Source organism: Camponotus vicinus, unplaced genomic scaffold, assembly GCF_025532165.1.
Source record: "Camponotus vicinus isolate PSW18456_S1 unplaced genomic scaffold, iyCamVici1.0 SCAF_12, whole genome shotgun sequence".
In the NCBI taxonomy this organism is placed as follows: Eukaryota; Metazoa; Arthropoda; class Insecta; order Hymenoptera; family Formicidae; genus Camponotus; species Camponotus vicinus.
The window spans coordinates 4,022,668-4,044,211 of record NW_028141948.1 but is presented as its reverse complement, the minus strand read 5'-3'; the positions used below and the strand labels follow the sequence as shown (position 1 = coordinate 4,044,211).

The following is a 21,544-nucleotide window of genomic DNA, read 5'->3' as shown; positions in this document are numbered from 1 at the left end:
TGGGCGACGTGTACGGACACGACTCTTTCTTTGTGTGCGCTACCTCCTCTACATGTAGTGGTGGGGGCAGCGTCGCGAAACTGGCATCTATGCTCCCTGGATCTCTGGATCCAGGGTCAATAGCGGCGTCAATCCTGCGCGCAGGGGTGCGCGGATTCGCGACCAATAGCGCCGCGACATGCGAGGTATTAATCACAGATATCTATACTATAACTAGATCGCTAACTCCCATTGATTTTGTACATAAAATGTGTTTCCGAAAACCATGTAATATGGCGGTCGCGCATGCGTAATATTGATGGAAAACTAATATGGTGGACACTTGTAGCCAGCTAATATTTAAGTTTTCATCTTAAAACTTGTACTTTTTACATTATAAACTTTTAATTTTGTAATAAAATAAATATAAATATATATATAAATGTTATATACATATATTTTTAATCTTTATATATTTTTAATCTTCTATATATATTTTTAATCTTGATTTTAATTATATCATATACCTTTTAAATATATTTTGATATATTTTGTCTTTAAAGGCTGTGATAAATTTTAATTAAAAACGAAAAACATTATATATTATTTAAAAATAACTTATATTCAACTGTAAGTTTATACACAAATTACATACTTATGTACATTGTACATAACGTCAACCAATCACAAACGTGACTGCTGTCCACCAACGTTACGCATGCGTGAGAATTTAGTACATTTCGTGGACATGTATTTGACGCAAGTTAGCGGTCTAGTATATAGTATAGATGTCTGTGGTATTAATGCGCCCCGCGACAACGCCGTATCGGGGGCCGTAGCGGCCCCGATAATTTGAAAATCTTTATGTCGGCGACCCTGTTATCGGCGGTCTTCCTGAGGCCAATCCTTCGTCCTTCGTCCTCCGTCCTCGGAGGGTAGCGCCTACCGGTCCTGTGACTCCGGTCCAAGACAGCTGTTTCTTGGAGACGTCTCCTCCTTTCATTACAAAGGCGAATTCTGCCCGCGACTCTGCGCTATCTCCGTTCTCGAATCGGAGATCGGAAATGTCGTATCGGCTGTTGCAAAAAGGATTCTTCTTCCGCCTCTTCCGGTTGCTTTCCGGCGGGTTGCCCGACGTACAAAATAATAGAACAAAAATTAATTAATAACGCGAAATATAACAAAGACTCGTCTCTCTGGAGATTTCAATACGGCTCTCGCTATTTCTTTTCTGGCGCGGCCGCTCGACTCGCGCCCCGTAAAGATTTCCGGGGCGGATGGACGCGCGTCGGGACGGCAACGTCATAATATATATATATATTACAATAGTTACAATCAAATAATTTATTTGGTTTATTATTTTTGCTTAAGTTAAAATTTGTTTGAATTTTTGTAATTGTTTTAATAATAATAAGTTAAGAATCATAACATATTAATTAATTAACAAATAGATAATTGTCACATTTTTGAAAAAAATTCTTATTTTAAAGACTGCGGCTAAAATACTCTCCAATTTTTTGCCACTTTGCTGGTCGAAATAAGTATCAGAAGAAAGTATTCGTCGAGCTGATTACAACGGTGTAAATTTTGTAATGCATGGACCGTTTCAGAGAAAATGGACTTTTAAAGTTCCAAGTCTGCCACTTACTATTTTTCAGCCCCACTGCCCAGCGCAATGTTAATTTTTTTGCCCATTTTTTCTGAAACAGCATGCATTACAAAATTTATAATGTTATAATCAACTCAATTTTTTTCTTTCCGTTCGACTATCAAATTAAGTGGCAAAAAATTGATGAGCATCGCCTATTTTAATTGCAGTTTATTAAATAATATGCTTTATATTTTTAAGTTTATTAAATTTACTTAGTTTATTAAATAATATACCACGTAAGAAAACAAATAGCATACGTTTTATATAATAATATTCTAAAAATAGAATTATAGAAGAGTGAAATGTTCAAATACTCCCTATTAACTTGAATGCACAAATTAGCACGATTTTGATTGTAACTCTTTAAAGAAGACTCAAACGCAATTTTGTCATTCTTTATTTTCGACTTATTTTGACTTCGTCAATTCATTCTCTAGAGATGCATGATTTATACACTCTACATATACAGGGTGAGTCATTTTAAGTTATCCACTCCAATAACTTTCTTATTTTTGATTGTAGAAACAAATATTTCAGACAAAAGTTGTTTGACTCGAAGGGGGACATAAAATGATGCCATTGTCTTCGATAATTGCTTAAAGGTCACATGAAGGTCACCTTTAATTTTTTAAACGAAACCCCCTATTTTTTATTGCTTATTCTTATAGCTTACCTCGAGAGCTTTTCAAAACACACACAAAATATGTAATTTGCAATTAACAATTACATATTTTTTCTTAAAAACTATGTTTTTTCTTTACACCAATTGTTTCCTCACATTATTTCGTGTATAAAAGTATTAAGGTAAGATAATGAAAAAATGAATATTTTATTTAATATTTTATGATTTATGTAAAATTAAGAAATGATTTCAAGCCTCATAACTCGGAAAGTACTTAATGAAAACTAACTTAATTATAATGTTTTGGAAAGCTCTCGAGATGAGCTACAAGAATATATAATAAAAAATAGAGAGAATTTAAAAAATCCAAAGTGACCTTGCCCTGACTATGACAACGCCACCCAAGGTCAAACAAATGGTACCCTCTTATGTCCTCCTTCAAGCCATACAACTTATATCTGAAACATTTTTCGATTTAATGCAGTGTTTCTGAGATATTCGCGTGTATAGATTAAAATGGTCTACCCTGTATATACAGTTTTTCAATAATTATATATTTCAATTATCAAAGAGAGAAAATGTGTATGTATGTGTATATGTATGTATGTGTATGTATGTATCTAATAGTAAAATATTAGCTCATATCATTAGGATTCTATTTTATAATTTTGATTCAATAATTTTGAAATGCATATATATATTATTAATTGATTTAGAAAATGACTGCCCGTCTTATGAAGAAATGTGATAAAATAAAGGCCAACAACCTATCGCTAATGTAACCCGTCTATCGCCTTCTCGACGATAAAAATAATATTCATCAATATCTATATATATATAAAACTTATACATAGTTTCCCTAGTTAATCTGATTATCGCTTACATCAGAGTACATGTACATGAATGCACAAAGGGAGCGCTGTAAATGCATAAAAAATAGTTTGCTATTATTTTCGAAACTTTAAATAAAATATTATATTATATTACATTTATATATTACATTATATATATTTATACATTACATGATACACTATAAATATTCTAAATAAACAATTTGAACAAATAGCACCTTATAATTTATTTTAGAAATTGTAGCGAACATACATCTTGTTATGGCAGTAACTCAAGTGATTCACAGCAAATTACAGTTTCATCTAAAAACAAAAAAACGATGCACATGCAATTAATATGATAAAATTGTCATTATAAAATTAAGATATTATTTGAGACGGTTATATGTATTATTGCGCCAATAGAAAGCATAAAATGCTGGCAAATTTATAGTCTTTTGATTTTTAACTAAGGTTTTATTAAAATTATGAAATAAAAATGTCAGTCTTTGATGAGCGGTAAATAAATTTTCCGCGGAAATGATGAATCGATAAAATAATCTTAAACAAAATCATCCGACAGATTTAACCACATCATGTTAGTTAGCTTTCAGTTATTAATATTATTATTTAATTATTAATATTGGTACTTGAAGAAATAAATATTAAAAAAATATTATATACAATTAGATCCAGAATATGTATTGGATTGCAAGTGATTTCAGAATATCTGATCGATTCTAATAAGGCAGTGCGAAATTTTTATAGCAAATTAACCGCATTAATGGCAAATATATCGATGAAAAGATTTATATTTTACATGAAACATGTGAAACACATCAGTTTAGAACACTGCGAGTTATTATATCAATTGGTCTTTACGATTGTTATACAATAGAAACAGTATGGTGTACGTTCGAAGTGTAATATTAGCATGAGGCAGAGGGTAGTTCCCTAGGGGAAAAAAAGGGAAAAGTCGTCATAAGTGATTCGATATGCGCATACGTAATGGTATAGGTCGTCGTGTAAATGCCCATGATGTTCGATCGTAACTGCATATATAGTCGCAATGCAAAATCCCTCCCAGTATGAGTCTGCCGAAAACTGTGGATGTAACGTCTTTCGCGACGACTTGAAAAAGTTTCTTCGACCGAATGCGAAATTCCTATTGATCTCTCGAGGAGCTATTTTTTTATTTATTTTTCTTCTTTCTTCTTAAAAGAAAGTAGCGGACATAAATTCGCAAATGTGTGTTTCCTGAACGTTACGTCGCGTCACATTTGAATCTGTTGATATGGAAATTTCCGGATATTCATTAACAACTCCGAATAATCACCGGGCGTATCCTCTTTAAAAGCGTAGAGGCTTGTAAATTTGCAAACTCACGCACGCAGAGCACGTCGAAAAACAAGGAAAATTTTAAAGCGCTATTTTCTGTTTTATTCTATTTCATCGAATATCGGAAAGAGAAAACTGCCGTTCGTAAATTTGCAAACTGATACTGGTCATTGCATTCATTTTAATAGAGCAAAAATAAAACATAACAAAAACCTGTAATAAAACTGAACATACAAAAAATTTTTATTATCGATAAAAATCTCAAAAACAAATCATTTGTAATATTAAATAATATTAGAATTTGTCTTAATTTTGAAAAAATACAAAAGTATTTTGTTTTTTTATCTGTTTTTACATATTTTAGTTATATTATACACTTATTTATTTTTAATAAAATTGAAAATAGAAACATTAATTCAGGATAAATATATACCAAAGAAAATATTTATATTGTAAACCACTTAGAAGTCTATTTATAAACAAGCAATTGAAAAAGAAATTGTGAGAATCTGAAATTTTACCTTTAAATATCTGTATTATGCTGTCAGCCGATTTACAATAGGCCGCGAGTGATGGATCGTAACATATCAACGTCTGCTTCGCATCCTCACTCCAATTCCAAAAAACGAGCTTCTGATTTCGCGTTGCAAGATCCGATACGAGTAGCGCCAAGTTTTTCGCGACTGTGGTATCAATCCTAAGCACATTACGACCGTCCACTATCACAGGCAAGTTTTCTGATTTCTTGTCGCACCTAAACACGCAAATCGAAAATACATACCTCCCTAATACACACATAACATATTCCTAGAAAAAGAAGAGTAAGCACGAGAAGTATAAGCACGTGGCGTTGACTTGTGATAAAGTTTGCAAGTAATTTTTTAGCGAAAATATTTTGAGGTTCCAAGTTATGTGAGATTCAAGATATAATCATTCAAATTATAGAAATATAAATTTATGAGGAATAATATATTCTCTTTATTGTGTTAAACTTTGTTTTATTTGTTATTATTGTTAAACATTTGTCAAGATACTTAATTAGTTATTAATTATAAATTTTTAAATTTCACGCAATTTCACAAAATTTGTGCGCATCTCCGAAAGACATAATATATAAGCGCATACGAATCATTTCTTACTCGAATTTGCGGCGGAACTTACCACGACATTACTCGTTCTCGTAGATACTCCGCGGCTGGGAAACTCAGGGATTGCTTGGGAGATACGAAAAGCACGGTCAAACCATCGACGATCCGCTCTTCGATCAATAGTCCAGGCCGGGCCGCGAAATAGAGTAAGAGAATTAGATTTACCGCAATCCCGGCGATCATACCGTACTCCAAACCGACCACCAAGCAACATAATAACGTCACCGTCAATGGTACCAAATCGATTTCTATTCAACGCCAGAAAACGAAGAAGATGTAGAGGAACTAGATTAATCTCCAGATATAATTTATAACGAGCTATATTTAATGCTTTGTGACCTGATATTGTATACCGTTTCATCTTACATTATCCTTGACAACACTATGAGATTTAATGTATAATTACAATTAAACAGTTATATCTAAGAAAAGAATTATGAATTTACTTTTATTTATACAGTTAAAGCCTCTATTTTTCCATTACTTTTTATGATTTGAAATGTAAAATTTTTCTTAAATTTTTAAATTTATTAATAATAAAATTAAATTTCAATATTTCTTAATCGGTTCAGAATGGGCATACTATATTTGGTAACTCGAATATCCCGAAAACGGATTAACATTTTTCAATGAATCCTCTTAACCAGGATTTCAGGCTATACATTTTGATATCATGATCCTACTTCTGACTTGCATTTTAGAATCGCGTTCGCTTATTTTACAGTCATCTAATAAAATTCGAAAATTTTTTCTTTGTAAGTTTTTATTGACAATAGAATAAAAGTAATAGAGAAAAGAAATTCATTAATTTCATTATTGAAAAGAATTAAATATAAAAATGTCTCCTATTTCTATTTTTTCTAAAATTATTTATGATATTGACTCTAATTTGAAACTGAGACCAAGGATTATTTAGATTCTGATATGGTTGATACATTTTTGACTACTGGATAGTTTGTGATTATTTCTAGTCAAAAGAATGGAATTTTCAAATGCAAAGAATGTAATTCGAGCTCTGTATTATTGATTATTTTGAGATTCATCCTACAAAAACATATTTTTAGTACAATAAAATTATAATTTCGAATAAAAAATTGTCTTTAAAAAATTAATCCTGAAAAGATTAATAATAAAATAAATTGAGTTGCGGATAAAATTGTACAATTTTATTAAAAAAAAAAAGGCTTTTGTGATCATTTTTTGTCCGAAATAAAAAAGAATACAGGTTTGTGTGCTCATTTGAATATGATCTCAAATTGTCAAAAAATTCTATTTTCGCACATCAAGCTATTGTTACAAACTAAAAAGTCCAATATTTTTTATTCCTCGTCAAATTATAAAATAAAATATTGAAAAATATCTCGAATGAGAAAAATCGAAATATTGGCCCTATAATTCGGGAAAATATCTATTTATAAATAATCAGTACGAAGACTTACTTTTTGTTCTCCAAAGAATGATAAAAATGTGTATCTCGAACATAGAAAACATGGCGATTATGATGACCGCAGCTAGAGTAGCTTTGGGAATAAACTTGAAAGTGGATGTCAAGAGGCCACATGCCAAAAGCACCAAACTGCCCGTAATCACACCGCCCATCGGCGTTTTGACACCGGATGCGTTGTTGACAGTGGTACGAGTAAAACTTCCGGTTACAGGAATCGATCTCACAAAACTGCCGAATATATTACAGAGACCAAGCGCTAACATTTCTTGATTCGCGTCGACAGTCTTTCCCTTCGCTGAAAATTAATCACAGATTTTTAAACTTATCACAAAATTTTGCTGAATATAATATTGAAGAGTATAATGCAAGAATAATGCAAGATAACTTTATATAATCTATTCTTAAATTTACTTTAAATATGACGTTATATGTAAAATGGATATTAGAAATTGTAAATGTACTATATTCTTGCATTGAAGCTTTAAATTCATAATTCATAAGTATTTTTTAAACTATAGCAAGATAATTAATTAATTATTATATTTTGAACGTTATATTAACAAAAGAGATGGTTGAAATAATTTTATTAAAGCCGTATATTTTATTAAAGCCGTATATTTTAAGATTAAAAATAATTAAAGTGTTTTTTAAAGAGAGAAAGATCCACCGACATCGACATTTTTATACTACACGTATATCAAAGTTAATCGAAGTTGGATCTCTTTAAGAGTGACCAATAAAGTTTACTTACCAAATGCCTTAGCGATAGCGATGCTTTCCAAAATGCCGATTAGTGGTATTGAGAGGATACTACTACCAAATTCTTTGATCAACATCACAAAAGTATACGTATGATTTCCGTTTATGACGGTGAATGGAGGTAAGGAAAACGGTGGCAAGCCTTCCGTTATATTGCCCGTAATTTGAAAAGGCTTAATTTCGTAAGAGAATAATATGTAGGCAATAAGAGTTCCAACTATCACAACTATAGCGTTTCTGGCCAACGAAATTAGCCACATGAATTTTTCAAAAAAACTTCCCGACTTCTTACCAGGTAGTTTCTAAATTTTCAAACATTTTATTCTATTAATTATATCTTCAATTATATCTCATTGAAATAGGTGACTACATCAAAAATAACCGTCCATATTTTATTAAATTATAAAAATATTTTGTAATATGCAATCTATATTTTATTCCATTAAATACATATAAAATAAAATTTTTTATAAATAGTTAATCCCGGTGACTAAAATTTTTCCTTAAAATCTGTATAAATTTTAGTTAATGGACTAGCTATTCATAAAAAATTTTATTTTATACTTATTTAATGGAATAAAATTTATAATTGAAATTCATATATAATTTAAATTTGTATGTCATATATATTTATACATTACATATAAAAAATTTTCTATATATTAAAAATTATAAAGCGTCATATACCCGATATTAACAATTCGCTAAATAAAGTTCTTAATTAAATTTTGTTAATAAAAAAATATTAATAATTTGCCTAAAAAAGCCTTTGATTAGGAAAACGGTAATTAATTTAAAAAGTATTTCCTCTAAAAAACGAATCCTTGATAACCAAAGGTATAATCAATTATACCTTTAGAAGAATCAGCACTATCATCGAACACCCTCCTAACACAGTATCCCAAAGTTGAATTTTATTTATTTGATTGATGATCTGTGAAATAGCGTCGATGAAAGATTCGCTGCGCCCTTTTATGCCCAGCAAGGTACCTAATTGAGAAGTACCGATAATAATCGCCGCAGCATTAGTGAAGCCAGAAATTACGGGCATACTTATAAAATCTAAGAGAAATCCCAAGTGAAGCATTCCCATGATTGTAATCACAGTACCCGCTAAAAAACACATGAGAACCTAAAAAATAATGTTATCCACTTAAAAGTTAAAGTAAAATATATATACATATATATATATATATATATATATATATATATAAATATATATCCCTGATATATATAAATATATATATATATATATATATATATATATATATATATTAAATCGTTTGCATGCGACAAGAACGCAATAAGAATTATTGAAATATTAATTAAGAATATATATATATATATATATATATATATATATATATATTCTTAATTAATATTTCAATAATTATTATTGCGAATATAATATATATATATATATATATATATATATATATATATATATATATATATATTCTTAATTAATATTTCAATAATTCTTATTGCGAAAATTGTAAAATAGTAAAGAACTTTTCTGTTTAATTTTCTGCGTTTTATTCTCTCCCTCCCCCTCTCTCTCTATATATATATATACACACACACACACACACACACATATACAGGGTGAGTCTGATAAAACGTCCACCGTGTTTTTCTCGAAAACGGTAAGAGATAGGTAGAAGACATCCATTATGAAAATTGTAGGATAAGTAGGGGCACATACTTTGATGACCTTGAATAACCTTGAATGTCCGTTTTTCACATCAAGAATTATAGAAAAAAAATTTTTTTTTTAATGGAAAGGGGTACTTTGTAGTCACTCTATCGATAGTACTCAATGAACTTAATAACTTGTATCAGAATTTTTTTCGAAAATTCAACCGTTGTCAAGGTATCGACAAAATAAGTCAGAATGAAAATTTGGAAAAATCCAAACATGTTAAGTCGGGTGATCGACCTCACTTTGGAATAAATACGAGGCCAGAGCTCAACAGAATGTTTCCAAACAAATGGATAGGTAGAGGTGGTCCTGTACTATTTCCTGCGAGATCACCCGACTTAACATGTTTGGACTTTTAACTCTGGGGAAGAGTGAAGGAGTTAGCCTATTTTCAACGTCCTACCACTCGAGAAAATATGATAGAAAGAATTAAAATAATTTTTACTTATCCTACAATTTTCATAATGGATGTCTTCTACCTATCTCTTACCGTTTTCGAGAAAAACACGGTGGACGTTTTATCAGACTCACCCTGTATATACAAGATGTCTCATAAAGATTGTACCAGCGCTCGTGAGCGAGTAAAGCGCAGTAAACTGAACAGAAAATTTCTTTACCGTTTTACAATTTTCACAATAATATTTCACAATATGACTAATAAGCGCGCGTTTCGCACGGTCTGTGAGATGTTCTTCACTCTATATATACTCTATATACACTCTATATACACTGTATATACAGGGTGTCGCAGACCATCCGTATCAGCCGAATATCTCAAAAACTGAGCGCGGCAGACAAAAATATTTCAGACAAAAGTTGTAAGGTTTCAAGTAACGCATTACATGGCGATATCAGTATGACCTTGAAGAGTGTTGTCAAGATCACGTAAAGGTCACCTCCAACTTTTTAAATGGGACACCCTATATGCTTTTACATATTCTTGTAGCTCATCTCGAGAGCTTTCCAAAACACTATAATTAAGTTAGTTTTCATTAAGTACTTTCCGAGTTATGAGGCTTGAAATCATTTCTTAATTTTACATAAACCGTAAAATATCTTGTAAAATATTCATTTTTCGATTATCTTACCTTAATACTTTTATGTACAAAATAATGAGAGGAAACAATTGGTGTAAAGAAAACACATAATTGATTCCTCTTATTATTTTGTACATAAAAGTATTAAGGTAAGATAATCGAAAAATGAATATTTTACAAGATATTGTACGGTTTATGTAAAATTAAGAAATGATTTCAAGCCTCATAACTCGGAAAGTACTTAATGAAAACTAACTTAATTATAGTGTTTGGAAAAGCTCTCGAGATGAGCTACAAGAATATGCAAAAGCATATAGGGTGTCCCATTTAAAAAGTTGGAGGTGACCTTTACGTGACCTTGACAACACTCTTCAAGGTCATACTGATATCGCCATGTAATGCGTAACTTGAAACCTTACAACTTTTGTCTGAAATATTTTTGTCTGCCGCGCTCAGTTTTTGAGATATTCGGCTGATACGGGTGGTCCGCGACACCCTGTATACATGTTGACATAATAAAATTATATCAACAAAATATACAAAAAATTGAAAAATTAAGTAAAAAAATTCTAAATTTTTCAAACAATTTCTAAAAATAAACATAAAAATATATTATAAAATTATATTAATAAATTATATTAACATGAGATATAAAGACGTTATAAAGACATAATATATAAAGATAATTGTATGCTATGTAAGAAACAAAAAGAGTAAATTAAATTTCGGTATCAGTGTCTCGAAATTAAATTATTATTATAAATTCGATATTTAAATTCCGCTTACGGCAAGATCTTCTCCCAGTTTTATCACGTGCTTTTGCACCAATAAAGCCATTAACGCAGTAGGACCCACCGTGACTTGCTTGGTGCTACCGAAGATCAGATAAACGAAGCAACCCATGAAACTGCTGTACAGGCCATACTAAAGTTGAACCTAACTAAGTAAAAGTTGACCTAACGAGAGAGTCGCTTTTCCAACTATCATAAATTCAATTAGAATTACTCGATAGAGATTTTCGAAATACTTAAGAAATTTAATTAACTGTGTAAAAAAACTGCGGACAAATCTCCATCTTCAAATTAAAATCATCGTTAACTTTAAGATAATTTAATTCACTTTATAAGGAATATCTTATTAATTTAATCAATTTTTCGAGAAGTTACTGTTTATGCTAAAGCATTAAATTCAATGATAGTTTTAGCTCGACTGAGTAAGTTTGCATGCGACAAGGACACTTGTATCGCGTACGCACCTGAGCCGGAAGTCCAGCCACTGTTGCATACGCTATACCCTGCGGTATCGCGGTCAGACCCACTGTCAACCCTGCCAAAATGTCCTGCAGAAGTTTGCCCCAACTGTACAGAGGCAGCCATGCTAGAATCGGTATTCTCCGTAGAAAGAGCCCCTTGAGATTGTAACTCCGAGGGAATATAATATTCGACCCTATAATATATGATTTATGACGAATGTATATAAAGACAAATAGTAAAATCAATTAAAATTAAAATTTGAATCAATTTTGCAATTAAGCCATATAAAAATGCAGAAAAGATATATATATATATATATATATATATATATATATATATATATATTATCTTTACAGCTGCTCCTAGTTTTTGATATTTTAAAACCTTATTAAATAACTTTATGATAAATAAAATTAACCTAAAAATAAATATTGCTTTAACATTATTTTTTTATTATTATCTAATTGTAAATTTTTAATACTATTATATTCACACATTTTATATTAGCAATATTATTTTTTTTAATTTTTATTCTTCATTAAATACAATCGAATCAAGATATATATATATATATATATATATATATATATATATATATATATATATATATATATATATATATCTTGATTCGATTGTATTTAATGAAGAATAAAAATTAAAAAAAATAATATTGCTAATATAAAATGTGTGAATATAATAGTATTAAAAATTTACAATTAGATAATAATAAAAAAATAATGTTAAAGCAATATTTATTTTTAGGTTAATTTTATTTATCATAAAGTTATTTAATAAGGTTTTAAAATATCAAAAACTAGGAGCAGCTGCAAAGATAAAATTTTTGTAGAAGAAAGAACTGCAATGTTAATTATATTTAATATTTGTTGCTCTTTTTATTAAGTAATAATCTTATATAAACCTTATCGATATCGCTTATGTTATCGATATCGCTTGTTTATTTAATCAGTTATCACACATAAAACGTATATATTTTTATCAAGTTCTATATCAGTTCTATATCAATTACATTGATAACTTTTTATTATATCTAAGTTTAAACAGCTTATCATCACAACTGCCATGTCATGTTACGGATTGCGCAAAACTATTAACTAATCATAATTATGCCCTTCAATGTTCTAATCAATGTTCTGATGACAATTGCGATATCAAAGACTATGTAAACGTGTTATTAAAAAATCGCAACACGTGCAAATATTATTTCTTATTAAATATTATTTATTATATCTACTTGTTTTACTAAAGAATAAAAAATTTATTATCCTGGAATATATCTTTAATTAATTAAAATTATTAATAAATTAATTAATTATACGTACGTAGTGTCATAGTTACTTGTATTATACGTACATAGTGTCATAGTTACTTGTATCTTAACACGTGTTATTACGCGTATCTTGATACACTCTAATTTTTACTTGTTAGCACATCACATAAATAATTTTTTGCTAGAAACTGTTAATAGCGAGCAAATCACGAAATTTTTAGTCGTATATTTTTAAAATTATAGTTTTATTGGCGCGAACTTTCTCTCTCTCTTTTTAGGGAAATTTTCTTAAAAATGCGATTTAGACTTCCTATGCAGTACACAGTTTATGAAGTACTGATACGTTCCGTGCTCTTAATAACTTATTAAGAGTCGAGGAAAAGTAATAAATTTTTTAATGATCCATTAGCATCGCGATAACGTCTTTATTAATGTGCCAATACGCTGACAGTTTTCAAGATAAGGTTTCCTTACATAGGCTATTTGAAGAGAGACAGTCGATTTATCATTATAATCTCGCCAAAAAATATTTAATAACGCTATGATTCTCGTGATTCTCAAGATTATTAGCTATCACGTGATAATGTCGCAACAATGGCACTATTATATATTTACTGCAATATATACCACACACACAAGCACGTGAGATTTGTATGAGAGATTTATCTCAGAAATCTTGAGGAATTAATTTGATAAAAATTAAATAAGAAAGAGAAAGAGAGGAAAAAAATGCCTAAAAGAATTTGGTCATCGAATTGTTTAGTTCATGTAAACTCAATAAAATTTAGCAATTAATTTTTCCTCATCATTTTTTCTTTATCGATAAAAAAATTCATTACACAAAGAGAGAAAGAGAAAGAGAGAGAGAGAGAGAGAGAGAGAGAGAGAGAGAGAGAGAGAAAGAAATAGTGAATAAGAGAGAATTTTAATTGCTAAAAGTTTTTTTGTTTATGTAGTTATGGTTGTTTATTTAGTTATGTAGTTATGGTCATTAAAATTATATATAACATTTTTAGTAATATTATTAAAGAACAAGTGTTATATCTTTATGTAATTACGTATATTATTAAAAAAATTCTTAAATCTTCTAAAAATTAAAAATGTACTTTATTAAAAATATCATGAGTATTAGAATATATATATATATATATATATATATATATATATATATATATATATATATATATATGCATTGATTTGAATTATTCTATATATGAATTATAATCAGAGTTTCAGAAAAAAATCTTAAAATGTATATATATATATATATATATATATATATATATATATATATATATATATATATACAGTGAGCCATTTTATGTTACCCACTCCAATAACTTTTTTATTTTTGAATGTACAACAAAATGTTTCAAATAAAAGTTGCTTGACTTCGAGGGGGACAGAAGATGGTGGCAAAGATTTGACCTTGGATAGTCATTTGAAGGTCACATAAAGGTCACCTTCAATTTCTTAGATGGAACCTACTATTTTTCATTGCATATTCTTGTAGCTTGTCTCGAGAGCTTTCCAAAACACTATAATTAAGTACTTTTTCGTTAAGTACTTTTTGAGTTATGAGGCTTGAAATAATTTCTTAATTTTACATAAACCATAAAATATCTAGTAAAATATTCATTTTTCGATTACCTTAATACTTTTATGTACAAAATAATGAGAGGAATCAATTGGTGTAAAGAAAAAACATAGTTGTTTTTAAAAAAAAATATGTAATTGTTAATTGCAAATTACATTTTTTTTTTCGAAACAATTATTCTTTACACCAATTGATTCCTCTCATTATTTTGTACATAAAAATATTAAGGTAAGATAATCGAAAAAAGAATATTTTACAAAATATTTTACAAAACAGTTATAATGGCAATACGAGTCTAGTGTCGATGTTATAACACATTTATTTATATTACAATCAAATAAATATTGATATTAAAGCATACAAAGAGAGGATAGCGAACGTTTCGACCCTATTTTTGGGTCATCTTCAGCGCGAAAGTATATAATAAAAGATAATATAATAACAATGTGTTTTATATCGGAGTCTGTTACAAAGGTTGCTGTTTAAAGCGATAATAAATGTCTCGGTATCTCATTATCTTGACGATGCCTACGTAAAAACAAAGGACAAAAGTAAAATAAGTTAAATAAATAATGTAATTAATATGAACAAAGAAAGAAAAAGTACTAAATTAAACATGAAATTCTGAGATTGGAATGTTAATTTATTAAAAATGATCTAAATATAAACTGAACATAAAGTCAAAGAAATAAATAAATAAGTTATAAATAAGTTAAATAAATAATATGACTAATATGAACATAGAAAGAAAAAAGTACTAAGAATTACATGAAAATTACGAGATTGAAATTATTTTAATGTCAATTTATTAAAAATGATCTAAATAAACTGAACATATAGTCAAGAAATAAAAATTAAAAGGTTAAACAGATAAGAAGTTAAAACTACGGAAATAAGACTTACTTCCAGGCATCGAAGATAATGACGCGCCGAGGAGATGAATAAAGACAACTTAACATCTCCGAAGACAAAGATCGACTCGTCTTTAACGGATAAATGTGACTTATATATAAACGGTAAAGAGAGTCAAATAATGTATAAATGTACACATACGCAAAGTCGCAGACCTATTTGTTATGATAGAAACTGTGTTAAATTTTTGGCAAGTTGTTGACAATATTTAAATAAATTTCTGGTAAACGTTCAGTATCCGTTTGCAAATTGAGACCATTTTTTTGCCTCTTGATATATAGCATTTCGGAGATCAATCTTTTACTCAAATATGGTTCTCGATCCAAAACCTGAACGCCATCCCAATCAAAAGTGTGATCAAAACCAACCCTGTGATTCGTGATGACTGATTGAGAATTAGTGTTATGTCTAATGTGGCTGCGATGTTCGTTGATTCTGGTATGCAGTTGTCTGCAAGTTTGTCCAACGTAGGACGCATCGCAATCCATGCAGTTCAATTTGTATATGACGTTCAAAGAATTGGAAGTAGGAAGAGGATCCTTATGAGCCCTGATGAAGTTTTTCATTTTATTGATACTGTAATATGAGAGTCGAACATCCAAATCCTTAACGATATGTTTAAAACGCCCGGAGATTGAAGGAACGTATGGTATCGTGAAATAAGTAATGTGATCATTTGTGTTTATGACCTGGGTATTATTCACTAAGGAATTTGGTTTGAAAAGGTGTTTCTTAAGGCGGTCAACACATGTGTGGAAAATAAAATTTAAAGGGTATCCATTGCTTAAAAGGATGTTGATAGCCAATTTAATATTCTTATAATGGAAAACAGGGTGAGACAAGCGGAAAACCTTGTCTATTAAACCAATTACTGTGCCTCTTTTTTGGCAGAGAGGATGTTGAGATAAGAAGTGTAGGTATCTACCGGAAAAGGTATCTTTACGGTACCAGTCAAAAATTATAAAATTATTGTCGGAAATTAAAGTCACATCTAAAAAGTTAATTTTATTGTCTACAGCAATTTCCATTGTGAATTGTAGACGAGGATGGAAAGAATTGAAAGTGTCCAGAGTATCTTTAAAAAAAGAAGGAGGAATGGCTTTAAAAAAAGAAGGAGGAAATTAACATTCCAATCTCAGAATTTCATGTTTAATTTAGTACTTTTTCTTTCTTTGTTCATATTAATTACATTATTTATTTAACTTATTTTACTTTTATCCTTTGTTTTTACGTAGGCATCGTCAAGATAATGAGATACCGAGACATTTATTATCGCTTTAAACAGCAACCTTTGTAACAGACTCCGATATAAAACACATTGTTATTATATTATCTTTTATTATATACTTTCGCGCTGAAGATGACCCAAAAATAGGGTCGAAACGTTCGCTATCCTCTCTTTGTATGCTTTAATATCAATATTTATTTGATTGTAATATAAATAAATGTGTTATAACATCGACACTAGACTCGTATTGCCATTATAACTGTTTTGTTAATTTTATATTTCGAGTCTTATATTTATTAATTTTTGTAAGATATTTTACGGTTTATGTAAAATTAAGAAATGATTTCAAGCCTCATAACTCGGAAAGTACTTAATGAAAACTAATGATTTCAAGCCTCATAACTCGGAAAGTACTTAATGAAAACTAACTTAATTATAGTGTTTTGGAAAGCTCTCGAGATGAGCTGCAAGAATATGCAATAAAAAGTAGGCGATTCTATTTAAAAAATTGAAGGTGACCTTCACGTGAGCTTCAAGTAACTATTCAAGATCAAATTAATGACACCATCTTATGTTCCTTTTGAAACCATACAACTTCTGTCTGAGACATTTTTGCTGAAAATGCTTCGTTGAAGAATTATCGAGGTGCGTTTTTTAAAATGCGACACCCTGTATATATATATATATATATATATATATATATATATATATATATATATATATACAGGGTGAGCCATTTTAATTAACGCACGCAATTATTTCGGAAACAAAGCATTTTAGAGAAAAATGTTTCAGACAAAAGTGTTATGGTTTCGAGGGGGCCATAAGATGGTATTATTGGTTTGACCTTGAAGAGTTATTTGAAGGTCACATGAAGGTCAACTTCAATTTCTTAAATGGAACCTACTATTCGTCATTGCATATTCTTGTAGCTTATCTCGAAAGCTTTCCAAAGCACTATAATTAAGTATTTTTTTGTTAAGTACTTTTTGAGTTATGAGGCTTGAAATAATTTCTTAATTTTACATAAACCGTAAAATATCTTGTAAAATATTCATTTTTCGATTATCTTACCTTAATACTTTTATGTACAAAATAATGAGAGGAATCAATTGGTGTAAAGAAAACACATAGTTGTTTTTAAGAAAAAATATGGAATTGTTAATTGCAAATTACATATTTTTTCTTCAAAACAACTATGTGTTTTTTTTACACCAGTTGATTCCTCTCATTATTTTGTACGTAAAAGTATTAAGGTAAGATAATCGAAAAATGAATATTTTACAAGATATTTTACGGTTTATGTAAAATTAAGAAATTATTTCAAGCCTCATAACTCAAAAAGTACTTAACGAAAAGGTACTTAATTATAGTGTTTTGGAAAGCTCTCGAGATAAGCTACAAGAATGTGCAATGACAAATAGTAGGTTCCATTTAAGAAATTGAAGGTGACCTTCATGTGACCTTCAAATAACTCTTCAAGGTCAAACCAATGATACCATCTTATGGCCCCCTCGAAACCAAACAACTTTTGTCTGAAACATTTTTCTCTAAAATGCTTTGTTTCCGAAATAATTGCGTGCGTTAATTAAAATGGCTCACCCTGTATATATATATATATATATTATTTATTTTAAGTTAAACGTTTCTGTATAAAATATATATAAAAAAATATGAATTCAATATATTCGAAACTTAAAAATATTACACAGTACGTTCATCAAACTTCTTCTCTCTCTAGAGAAGACAATATTAGCAAGATTAATTGATTATTCGTCGAGATGTTATATGTGGAAGGAAGATTTTGATTAATCACCAGACCACACGCTTTGATGATTTGACATATTTGTGAAGCGCATATGACTGCTATTATGTGCGATAAAAAGATAAATAAACAATTATAGTATGTGTCGCTATTTGCGAGACTTTGATAATGGCTTAAAACAAAGAAGCAGCATCGTCATTTAACTGCTTGACATAATAATTTACTTTTTCTTATTACATTAATTATTTGTTTAATAATATTTTAATAATTGTTAATAAGCAATAAATTGTTAATGAAGAAAGTGACATGATACAAATTATTTACATTAAAATAACAAATTTTTTATATTTAAAAAAAATTGTCTTTTACAGTATATTTCTATACTATATTATATTATACTATATATATTATAATGAGATATAATATCTGACTAAAATCATTTTTCTAAATGTATATTATATATTCTTGTACGAAACCTAACCGCTCTCGCCCTAACATACTAAATTATTAATATATATTTTTGAAGTAACTTTAAATATATTTTTTATAAATTTATATTTTAAATTTATTTCATAAGAGAAAACACATTCTTTTGTGGTATTCACAGTCTCTTTATATTATCTTTCATGTAAAAGTTTTCTCAAAAAAGAAATTGTTTATGAAAAATAGCAGCTCTTGAGCTCTTTTTTTATATCAAATCTACAAATATATTTTGGTATTTGCAGATATTTTTCGAAAAATAAAAAAAATTATAATTTCTCGCAGTCGGTAGGACTCGAACCTACGCTCCCAGAGGGAATCTGATTTCTAGTCAGACGCCTTAACCACTCGGCCACGACTGCTCCACGCGAGTACTATCTTTTCTTTAACAATAATATCATATAGAATAAGTAAAAATATTAATATAATTTATATCATACAATTTTTTCTTAATTTATATTTGAATTGTAACATTGAAGAAATAAATAAACATAAAATAAATAGTCATTCAAGATATGAAAGATAAATGTTGATGATCCGAAAAGCATTTTTTTCTTTTTTTTAATAAAACATGCACAGATCACTATCCTCATCTGAATAAAAATAACAAAAAAACATAAAAAACAATAATAAAAAATTAAATATATAATAAGAAATAAGAAAATGATATAATAATAAAACTAAATATCAACTAGACAAACGATATATATACACAAAAATAAATATGCACACAAAACTATTTGTAAAAAATAAAAATATGGAATATCTATTTATATTTATTCATACGTAATAATTTTGTATAATATTCATGCATGAATTATAACGAAGAGTAACAGGAAGTGATAGTCTAATCGATCGAAGTGCAAATGATGATGCACAAAGAGTGTATTTGAGAGAATTAAAGCAGAACTTACTTGAGAAAAGTGGTGTTGCCTCGTTAAATCTTCTTTGTGAAAACGACATTTCATGCTATCAGAGACCACACAAGAAGAACAAATATGCGATTTATTCGCGCATCGCATCCGTGTTTCCTATAAGACATGCTAGAAATCCTTCGATTAGATAAAGAAGAGTCGATAAAGCAGAGATTGAGTACGATCAAGCACGATCGATCACATGCATACTCCACGAACAGTGACGCATAAACTCGCATTTTTTATTACCTCGAACTCATCCGTCGCTTGTGATATATGCGTATGCATGTGCTGATATCTCTATCGTATACTGTACTTGTTCTGTCATTAAACACAATATTATTGTGTAATAGATTCTCGAAAATAAATTCAATTTCTCGAGGCAATGTCTTAATTCTTTCATTTTAGTGCAAATAATATAATTTTCACAAATACTAATGCTAATAATGTGTGAAACTAATATTATAAAAAGTATATCATAAAATCAAATATACACAAGAAAAGTTTTATAATTTAAATTAAATTTTATTATTCTAGAGTTATTTTAAAAATAATTTAATTTTGATATTCGTCAAAATTTTGCAAAGCATATTTAATAAAATATTGGAATAATTAAAATTTTTTGTATACATATATATCTGTGTGTATATACATATAATTACAAATATATTTATTAAGATATATTTTTAATAGCGCATGTACATACGTATATTATTTACCTTATATACTTGTTAATATTATATTATATATTTGTATTATATACTTTTTAATATTGAGATTAAAGACAAAATCAATACGATTTCTCTGTATGTGTACAAATAGTATTCTTTTTTGCTAAATTATTTAAATCTAAATTATGAAAAATAACTGATGCTGTTTTTCATAATTTGTTTTTATTTTAATTATTTGAAAGGCTTTAAATTTTGCATAGATTACAAAGATCGCTAAAAATACGCAATAACTGACAATGATTAACACACTAATTGCAATCTAATCCAGTATGTGATAGCGTCGCTTCCTGCTATTGTTTGTCCCTGTCTTAAGCCTTGAAACAATTAACGCAAAATTTGTTACGTGTCGTAATTATCCGTATGGCTAAGTGTCAATCAAGATAATTAAGATATACGATATCATATAGATTATGATATAATTAAGTACCATTACGATAGGAAGTATGTGCTAGTAATGGTAGAATTAAACATTAATTATTAACGTAGAAATATCTGCAGTGAATGTTGTCACGTCGTAAGCTTCAAGTATCTTTTCAAGTGCTTCTGTATCAGATATCCGATTGCGTTTACATCTGGCTTGTTCATGACCTCGGATTTGTATGTCTACATTCTACATGATCGAATCTTCTCATCGTTCCTTGAGTACCGCGATTTCCAAGTATCATATGATATAATAGAGATTTTAAAAGATTCTTTTCACAGGGATGGATTTCTCCATTATATTTTCCATTATATATATATATATAAAATGATATTTAAATACTGAAATTCTTTAAGGGGAGACATATACCCAGACGTACCGAAAATGATCCTATTTTCACAAATCTTTTTCGTGGAAATTATTAGGATTATCAAAACAAGAG

General features: G+C 29.0%; 1 protein-coding gene, 1 long non-coding RNA gene and 1 other non-coding gene across 5 annotated transcripts; all 3 read right to left on the bottom strand.

Moving 5' to 3' along the window:
- Positions 1-3,205: 3,205 nt before the first annotated feature.
- Positions 3,206-20,148, bottom strand: LOC145963100 (sodium-independent sulfate anion transporter). 3 transcript variants are annotated; one of them, XM_083084757.1, is made up of 9 exons: positions 19,951-20,148; positions 11,769-11,959; positions 11,300-11,437; positions 8,628-8,906; positions 7,767-8,076; positions 7,008-7,310; positions 5,582-5,816; positions 4,942-5,174; positions 3,206-3,406 (listed from the first exon to the last, which is right to left on the bottom strand). In XM_083084757.1, exons 1-9 carry the CDS (start codon positions 19,997-19,999, stop codon positions 3,363-3,365), a joined length of 1,782 nt encoding a protein of 593 aa, XP_082940883.1. In that variant the 5' UTR covers positions 20,000-20,148; the 3' UTR covers positions 3,206-3,362. The 3 variants fall into 3 exon arrangements, with proteins under 3 accessions (XP_082940883.1, XP_082940884.1, XP_082940885.1); XM_083084758.1 differs by lacking the exon at positions 19,951-20,148 and adding an exon at positions 13,138-13,376; XM_083084759.1 differs by lacking the exon at positions 19,951-20,148 and having other exon boundaries at positions 11,300-11,449; positions 11,769-11,886.
- LOC145962819 (uncharacterized) lies at positions 14,953-15,926 on the bottom strand. Its single transcript, XR_014435977.1, has 2 exons — positions 15,555-15,926; positions 14,953-15,179 (listed from the first exon to the last, which is right to left on the bottom strand). It is a non-coding gene; the product is annotated as an uncharacterized LOC145962819 (long non-coding RNA).
- Trnas-aga (transfer RNA serine (anticodon AGA)) lies at positions 19,317-19,398 on the bottom strand. Its single transcript has one exon. It is a non-coding gene; the product is annotated as a tRNA-Ser (tRNA).
- Positions 20,149-21,544: the final 1,396 nt, after the last annotated feature.

Bases quoted from the DNA above. Each gene is read 5' to 3' on its own strand.
- LOC145963100 (XM_083084757.1), bottom strand. From the start codon at position 19,999: ATGTCGTTTTCACAAAGAAGATTTAACGAGGCAACACCACTTTTCTCA. The intron at 11,960-19,950 runs GTAAGTTCTGCT...CATATATTATAG, and splicing joins GGCAACACCACTTTTCTCAA to GGTCGAATATTATATTCCCT. The intron at 11,438-11,768 runs GTGCGTACGCGA...GTTCAACTTTAG, and splicing joins TGGCTGGACTTCCGGCTCAG to TATGGCCTGTACAGCAGTTT.